Source organism: Malania oleifera, chromosome 4 (genome assembly GCF_029873635.1).
Source record: "Malania oleifera isolate guangnan ecotype guangnan chromosome 4, ASM2987363v1, whole genome shotgun sequence".
In the NCBI taxonomy this organism is placed as follows: domain Eukaryota; kingdom Viridiplantae; phylum Streptophyta; class Magnoliopsida; order Santalales; family Ximeniaceae; genus Malania; species Malania oleifera.
The window spans coordinates 20,050,799-20,059,739 of record NC_080420.1 but is presented as its reverse complement, the minus strand read 5'-3'; the positions used below and the strand labels follow the sequence as shown (position 1 = coordinate 20,059,739).

The following is an 8,941-nucleotide window of genomic DNA, read 5'->3' as shown; positions in this document are numbered from 1 at the left end:
TAAACAAAGATAAACTAAAATTAAACCTCATTATTGACTTAAGATTAAACACCAAATTCAACACAATGATAACTTAACCCAAAAAAAAAAAAAGAAGCAAACAAGACTCATTCAAAAACAAAAACAAACTAAACTCAATATAATAATAACCTAAATAAAGAAATAAAGCAAACAAGATCTTAAACAAAAATAAACTAAGCTATATGACAAACTTAAACAAAATGATGAAATAACAACATAATAATACTCAAACAAAAATGCTCAATTCAATAGCTAACCCAAACTAAATATTAAAATAAGTGTGGCAATGATAATGAAGTAAAACGCAACAAGACAAACTCAACACATAATCTAACTTAAATTAAATTTACTGACATTAAATAAAAAGGGAAACAAACTAACTTTAACAATAATAACAACTCAAATAAAATTTCATTCCAACAAAGATTACAAATAAAGAAACAAACTAAACTTAATAATAAATATTAACTCAACAAAACACTTAAGATTCAAAACAAAAGAGACAATTAAAGCAATTAATATAAATAATTCAACTGAAATTTAAACTCAATGGTGGCATTAAATAAAAAAAACAACTAGATTTAATAGTGCTCCAACATGTATTGAAATAAAATAACTGTGTGAGAGAGAGAGAGAGAGAGATCAATGGAGGGCTGGCCGTGAGGAGCTCTCCTTGCTGTCCAGCGACGCGCAAACTCCCACAAAAGATCACAGCTGCTGCCCCCTCCAAAAGAAATTATTTTTTTCAACCCTACCCTACCTCCTTTTCTTTTCTTTTTTCTTTCCTTTCTTGCCCTCCAGCCCTTCAGCCATGCGGGTCTTCAGCTCCAAAATAAAACAAAAGGGACCCGGTTGCATGGCTGGGTCACTTCAAGTATATTTTATTTTATTTTTCTTATTTGTTTCTTTCATTTTAAGTTTTTATCCCCCAACGAACAAGTCCGATTTCAACCATACTAAAGTCTGTATCTCTCAAAGTTCAAAACACAAAAGTTGTAGATCTCTTTCTCAGCTTTCTTCAAAATTTTGAATCGCCTCGATCGAAGTTCGGATGGAAAAGTTATGCGCGAATTACAAACTGATGCTGATTTTGGCTCCCGAGAAATTTCCTACGATAAAAAATTGCCAACATTCATAAATTTTTCAATGAAACTCAGAAATTATAAATAGGACACTTTGTTAAAATATTGAGAATAATTAGATATTTAATTTAAAATATAAGTCCTAATCCTTGAATTAAAACGTTTAATTACGCAGTTTAAGCGCATAATCACTCAAGAAAGCACTATATGATTTAAAACAATCTCCAGAGCTTTGTTTGATCGTTTTAGTGTTGTAGTTTTTTAAGTTGAGTTTTTGACGGTATGCAGTGAATCATTCTTTATTTTATCGTCATACTTCATCAGGTAGAATCTTTCTTAGCGTTTATGTGGATGATATTATTATTACACGTGATGATGATAAAGGTATTTAGAGTCTTAAACTTTTTTTACAAACTAAGTTTCAAACTAAAGATTTGGGACCATTAAAATACTTCTTGGGTATAGAAGCATCTAGATCTTGTAAGGAAATTGTTTTGTCACAAAGGAAATATGTCCTTAATTTGTTGGATGAAACTAGATTGTTGGGATAGATCTAAACCGGTTGATATGCCCATGAATCTTAACAACAAGTTAGTGCTAGATATGAGTGATTTTCTACCTAATCTTAGACAATAGAAAAGACTTGTTGGAAAGTAAAATTATCTCACAATAACTTGGTCAGATATCTTTTGCAGCAAGTGTTGCGAGTCAATTTCTAGAATCTTCAAGAACAAGTTATTAGGACGTACTAATTTGCATCTTGAGATATCTCAAAGGTGCACCTAGGAGAGGTCTTTTATATCATGATCAGGGTCACACTTATAGCCACGGATATATATATGCATATTAGGTTGGGTCACCTTTCGACCAGAAATCCACAATCAAGTACTGTATCTTGGTTGGTGGTAATTTGGTTTCTTGGAAGAATAAGAAACAAACTGCAATGGTCAGGTCAAGTGCTAAAGTAGAATATAGAGTTATGGCTCACACTACTTGTGAACTTGTCAGATTGAAGAACAAGTTGGAAGGATTAAACTATTCACATTCTTAGCCTATAAAGTTGATATGTAATAATCAAACTGTTCTTCATACTGCCTCCTACCTAGTCTTTCATGAGCAGATGAAGCATATTGAAGTTGATTGTCACTTTGTATTGGGAAAAACTTGTGCAAAAGCTCATTAATGTTACTTACGTGAAATCTCCTATGCAACTTGCTAGTTTATTTACCAAATCTTTGGAGGGTGCTCATGTTAAATTTATTTGTAACAACTTAGGAGCATACAACATTTATACTTCAGCTTGAAATTAAGCGTTAAAGGTTATTTATGTCTTATTATTATTATTATTATTATTATTATTATGTGTGTTAATATGTTAATTAGTGAGAGATGGTAAATGTATTATTGTCATTAGAATGTACTTATTTTTTATTTTATTTTTATTTTTTGAAATTACATAAGAACTCCAACCATCAATGAGCCCTTCGGATCCCCTAGTGCGTCACTAAACCTACGAATCAGCATGAGAGACCTATCCTCAAGTTAGGTAATTCATTTTAATCAAAATCTCAACACTAACATTTTTGGTACATCAATTTAAAACTAAACTTTAATACAAACTTTTATGTCTTAGTTCAAAATAATATGTCAATTAACTCATCAAATTCTAAACCAAAACTATGAGGCCAAACCCCCTCATAATCCAAGATTTCACACCGCAATCACAATTTTCCATACTTTATTTTAGCTAGATTTTTTGCTGTATGCCAAACACATCCCCACCACCCACTCACACCTCACCACTCCCCACAAAAAAAGAAAAACAAAAAAAATCCCTGCAACAAAAATGCACAATTCCTCTAATCAAAGGATTTGAACTCTGCTCATCGGCACAAAAACCAAACATCTTGGAGCCAAAGCTCATGTTGGAAGACCGATCTAGACCCACGAGGCAAACCATAGAATTAAAGCTCGGGTTCCTTTTAGCTAGAAATTAGCCATATGTGGGAAAATATTAGGAAAGATCAGAAACATTATATATTGGGAGGGCACCAGACAGGTACACAATCTGAAATAATTTCCAATGGTCAAGACTGGGACCTGCAAAAATGGAAGCCGAGCGAATGCACAAATAGAAAATACTGCGTAGCCTATGGTATTAGTATAGAACTGCGGAAGCAAGTAGCCAGTGCGATCCTTTTTGTTATGGGCGTGAATTGGCAAAAGCAAATAGTTTCTACACCGAGGACAGTTTGTTTATTCATCACGTGTTGCTTACCTGCCATAAAAGCATTACTTATAAAATCAGATCATTAAATGAACCAGTTCGGACCCGTTTTCTGGTTTATTGGTCTGTTTAAATTACTTATCGATGATTTTATATTTATATTCTATTTCATATATAATTATGTCAAATGTTCAATAAATATAATAAGCATTTACTCTATATTACCTTCAAAACAAAATACACATGATACAAGTTTTTATCACTCATAAGAACATTTGTAAAACCAAAATTATATGTCAACCAATTAAACGGATCCAATTTTTTTTACCAGCTTAATCGAGTGTTGAATAATTCTAATACATGAGATTATGTTTGGGAATATGAGTTTGGCGCCACAAAAAAAATGCTCAAATCCAATGTTCCAATCCTTGTTCACGCAGATGGGTCAGAGTGTTTGTCTGGATATGATACACAAGAAGGAACACATCCACAAAGCCTTCCTTCCAATTTCCAAATGGTAAAACGATTGAATAGGGGTTTTAATACACCCTGCCCTAGGCTAGTTAAGATATAAATACACAGGGCATGGCAACGAAGGGTCTGATGAAGAGAACAAACATACCTCACACATAGTTTTACATTGCGTCAAGGACAAGAAAAAGAGGATGGGTTCACACTACATATCTTTACATAAAGAAACCCACTCCCACTTAGCTTCCCTGTCGCCACCTAAATCATGACGTATAATAAATTCTTCAAAAGACGAGCAATATATTATTCAGCTCCATTCAAAAAGCATTAACAATATCCACCACTTCTAATATAAAAATTCCCAGCAACATCAAAAGGAAGAAAAAGAAAGAACCTACAAGGATCACCCACCCGTGTAATAGTTGGCAGCCATGGAAGAGAATAGAAACCCTGTGTAACTGTTTATTTGCAAAAATAATTATTTGCAAGAATGTTGCCTATTCCAACTTTCCCAAATTTCTGCAAGTTATAAAGGAAGAAGGAAGAAGATACGGACCAACATTTTATTCGGAAAAAAAATGTACAAACTAAACCTGCAAAAGACTTGTATCCTTGAATTTGTGAAAAGCTACACATCTGCCGTCGTGCCAAATCGAGCAGTTATTCAGAATGGAAATTCGGCATCTATAGCAATACTCTAAGCTGGAAAACATCTTTTTATTGGTTTTTTGCAAATAGATATCAGAAAACTACAAAACCAATATGAGTTTTTTTGTAATTCATCGGAACACTGAAATGGAGAAAAAAAAAAAAAAAATAGTTTCACTCAAGTAATCAGGCCCTTAGAAACTAAAGAAACCTTGCCTACATTTCTAAAACGCTGGCCCAATCTATGCATGTCAACTGGTTAAAACTTAAAAGCATGATGTTTCAAACTACTGCTTATGGCAATGAATGGATCTAGAAACCTTTTTTTATTTGAATTAGCAACAGTAACGTACAATTCAAGGTTCTCTTATTGCATATTTGCAGCCTTGGGTTGAAGCTAACCCGCAGCAGAAGCAAGTTCTATTTAAGAAAACCTAGACCCAACTCAAAGAAACATATGCATGCAAAAATAGGGAATGAACTAGAGTTTAGCCAAGTAAATTCAATTTTATTTCTGAAGGAATGAATAGCATATCGACATAAGCTGAAGCAAACAAGTCAGTCACAGCCTGGCATAGTTTTAGAACCATGTCCATAAGAACAAACATTACTCGCAAGACATTGCTTTTGGAAAACACCCATTTCAGGGAAGCTTTGAACAAAAGAATGAAGGGCTGCAATTTAAAAATTGACATTAGAGTTAGCTGAAATTTAAAAGCTCCATGGCACTAAAGATGAGAATTTAAGGTAACTCTCCTCTGACAAAAATACATGTAATATTTGTACTCAGAAAAGACAACCTCGAAGCTCATAACTTCTTCATTGATCTAACAATGCCTACCCATCTTTTACTATGAGATTATTTTGATGAACAGAAAGAAAATGAACCACAATTAAAATTAAAAAATTAGCACTTCAAAGCAGCCAACATACACCACAAGCTTCTGGAAAATTCAATATTTCAGTAGAATCCCCAATTGGCAAATATGGTGTGTGAAGCCACTAATTAGAGTCACAATTTACCAGTTGTCAATGGTCAGCAACCAGAAAGCTCTAAACGTCCAGAAATTGAGATAGATACAACTACAACTTCTGCAGAAAAGATCGAAAAACCAAAAAAAAGAATTAAGAGAACGAAGAATCAGATAGACACGAAATTGATCAATATGAATCAAATGAACAGAGATGGGACCAGCAAGAACATCGTAATTACCTTGCTAGTCTCGGGAAAATCAGGAACTTTGTATGTATCAGCTGTAATTTCCGTTAGCCATGAGCCTGGAAAAAGAGTCTGCAGAAAAATCAATGAAACGTTAGATCGGCATTTCCAGAAATTCAAGAAGATCTAAAGACAAATTATCGATTCCCGAGGAGAAAAACAAAAATATCAGTTTGTAGCAAAATAAGTTTCAGATGAAGCAGAAACAAAATTTTAGGATTCTGATGTCCAACACCGGAAATAAGAGAAGGGAAACAAATCCACTCATCTGAGCCGACACGGAACGGCTTAGGTTAGTGGAGTTGAATGCTTCAATCAGAAAAGAACACAACTTTCTTTTTGTGCATTTTGAATTCCCGTTTTTTCCCAAAAACCAAACGGCGGTAAAGGAACTTACATCTATTTGCTTCTGTACAATCTTGGCCCGCTTCTTCGGCCTCCGTGGGGGCCTATGTACCAAAATTGCGTAATAGTCCTCCTCAATCTCCTGCCGGGAAAGTGGTATCGTGAATTTCCGCCTCTCTTTTTTCTCAGGCGAAGCGGCGATGCCTCTGGACATTGAGAACTTGTTCTCGGATTTTAGAGGAGATAAACCAGGTCTGCTCTCATCAACCTTGAAACTCTTGCCTCCTCCTCCGCCGCCGCCACCAGCCGGCGCCTTGCACGCAGCTCTCCTCGTCCTCAAATTCCAAGGCCTCGCCGCGGTAGCAGACTCTTCCTCCGCCGCCTGGCCTTCCCTCACCAAAGCAACCTTCATCTTATCCGCCGCCGCTTGAAGATCGAACAACAGCTTCGCTCTCACCGCTTCGATTCCATCATCTCCGTCACTCTCAATCCTCGGCCTTTTCAAACTTTCGATCCCCGCCGCGGGCGACGGAGACTTCATGAAAGTCTCCGAACAATAGAGAGATCCACGCTTCTCAAAATCATCCTCCCCGCGGCGAACCAGCGAAGACTTATCCGTCCCGGAACCCGGCGATCCGCTGTCGGCGGCTGAAACTCCGCCTTCGGAATTCACTTTGACGCACCTGAGTAACCTCTGGTTCCCCCACTTCAAGCACCCCAACGAGAAATTATGCAGAGGCTTGGATCTCTCGGGACCCATCGCCATGAACTTGCGCGCGCTCTGCCCCTCTTCCGTCACACCCGCAATCACCATTGATCGGACGGCCGCCCCTCCGATCGAAAGAAAGCACCTCTCTTCGCTCCCACTGAGATTTGTCTCTCACAGATTTTCTGGAGAAGCCGCAAAGAACCTCAGCCGGAAAATCAACACGGAGAACCGGTCAGGGTTTCTACAATATATATAGAGAGAGAGAGAGAGAGAGAGAGAGAGAAAGCGAAAGCTGCGATTCCCTTCTCTCTGTATTCTTCTTTCTTCTGTCGCTCAAATGGCCGGGAAACGCTAGTTTATATATTATATATGAGCCAGGACGGGGCGGAGATAGACGACGGTTTTAACGTTCGGGTTTGGGCCCTTTGCATTTGGACTCGCGAGGGTGAGGTCTAGAGTGCGCGGCATGGCGCTGTGCGCACCCGGTTAGGGGATTCCCCGGGTGATACGTCGTGATGCGCCCACCACCGTCCGATGAGGATTGTGTCTTCTAATATAATATATATTTTTTTCAAATTTCTTTTTTTCTCTCTCTATTAATTGTCAAATAAAAAGAAATTAAAAGAAAGAAAGAAGAAGAAGGGGCGGGGTGCTTGTTAAAACTTAAAACAGAGGATGCTAAGAATTTGGGATGGGATGAAAATGAAGGCATAAGACAAATTAAAAGAGGGGTTCTTGGCGTTGGGGGGAAAATTGGTCTAGAGAAAATGCACCATGGAACTTGCAAGAACTCCTCAAACATTAAAATTTAGAATTAAAAGTTTAGATAAATCATTTTATAAATATGATTTTTGAATTTAGATTTTTATAAATTTAGAAAAATTTTAGTATAATTAAATTATATTTTATACAAATTTTCATAAATTTAAATGGAAGGTCTGTCCTATACATTGTTGGTATTAAAGATTTTGTTTCCAAAAAGAAAAGAAAAGGGAACAAAGAAAGAAATTTATTTTTTATTATATTTTTTCTCTCTATATTAAGTACTATTTTAAAAAAAACTACTCTAATATGACTATAAATTTTAAAAAAATTATATATTAATGACGTATAAAATCAATTTTTTTTTGTTCATTAATGTACTATACTTTTTATTTCCTCTTTATTTTCTTGGTAACGGAACATAAAATGTGAATTTCTTGACATTTCTTTCTTTATAATGTTCTCTAAGTCCTAAAAGAGGCCTAATATTCTCAAGACAAGATCAAATTTTGAATTACAACATTTACAAAAAAATGTTAAGGTTTGTTTGATATCATTTATGTTTTTTTCATTTTCTAGTTTATATTTCTGCATTATGAAAAAAAAAATTATCAAAACACCTTAATTTACATTCCTAATGTTTTATTTCTATTATTGATTTTCAATTATTATTAAAAAAAAAACTAAAAATAAGATTTTGTTATTTTTATTTATTGGGTAAAATTCAACAACGGATATATATATTTGTATGTAAAATATCAAACACACAATAGCAATCTAATGATAAATACAAAACAATTATACAACCACAACTGGTAAATTAAAGCAATAGTAATAAAAAAAGGACACAGATAGGTACGTGATTCGGCAATGCCTACATCCACTGGAGCAAACGGCAAGGATTCACTATATTCTTATGTAAATTACAAGAGCAATACAAGAATCCTCTCAATTCTCTCTCAACCACACTTGACTCTTTATATACAACATATACTATGTGTATATAAGTCTCTTCAGTGGTTTGGCCCCAAAACTCAACCACATTAACATCCAAATATTTAAAATTCAAAATATGTGCTAGGTGTCTCGAGCCAAACCGTCAACTGATTGGGCCAATTAATCGATTGTTTCAGGCAGAATGTAAATTGTCTAAGTTCTGGAGCAAGTTTCAACTAAATAGTCGGACTGTTTGTTGTTGCTCCTCAGCACAAGTGATTTTCAACTATGTTTTCTTCCTTTGTTTACGATCCATCAAGTATATGAACCGAAAAAACATAACAAAAAGTATCTATAAAATTTGAAAAAAAAAATACTAAAATAATAAAATCTATTTAAAAATATTTTTGAAATACGTTTCAATTGTCATGTATAATAAAATTACTCCTTCAAAGTGAATAAATATTAAGTAAAACAATGATTATATTTTTGTTCTATTATGATATTCTTAATTTGTATTA

The 8,941-nt window shown here is 35.0% G+C and overlaps 1 protein-coding gene across 6 annotated transcripts; it reads right to left on the bottom strand.

The window, feature by feature from the left end:
- Positions 1-512: 512 nt before the first annotated feature.
- On the bottom strand, positions 513-7,146 carry LOC131154165 (uncharacterized). Of its 6 annotated transcripts, none has more exons than XR_009136379.1 (4): positions 6,066-7,092; positions 5,663-5,740; positions 5,473-5,541; positions 513-1,130 (listed from the first exon to the last, which is right to left on the bottom strand). XR_009136379.1 is itself a non-coding variant. In XM_058106743.1 (3 exons), the coding sequence occupies exons 1-3, from the start codon at positions 6,825-6,827 to the stop codon at positions 5,533-5,535; spliced, it is 849 nt and encodes a 282-aa protein (XP_057962726.1). In that variant the 5' UTR covers positions 6,828-7,146; the 3' UTR covers positions 5,117-5,532. The 6 variants fall into 6 exon arrangements, 2 of the variants coding, with proteins under 2 accessions (XP_057962726.1, XP_057962725.1); XR_009136381.1 differs by lacking the exon at positions 513-1,130 and adding an exon at positions 2,812-3,381 and having other exon boundaries at positions 6,066-7,146; XR_009136380.1 differs by lacking the exon at positions 513-1,130 and adding an exon at positions 3,805-4,059.
- Between the last annotated feature and the right edge of the window lie 1,795 nt (positions 7,147-8,941).

Coding starts and splice junctions, on each gene's coding strand:
- LOC131154165 (XM_058106742.1), bottom strand. CDS start 6,827: ATGGTGATTGCGGGTGTGACGGAAGAGGGGCAGAGCGCGCGCAAGTTC. Junction 5,741..6,065: donor TTGTACAGAAGCAAATAGAT/GTAAGTTCCTTT, acceptor ATTTTTCTGCAG/ACTCTTTTTCCAGGCTCATG.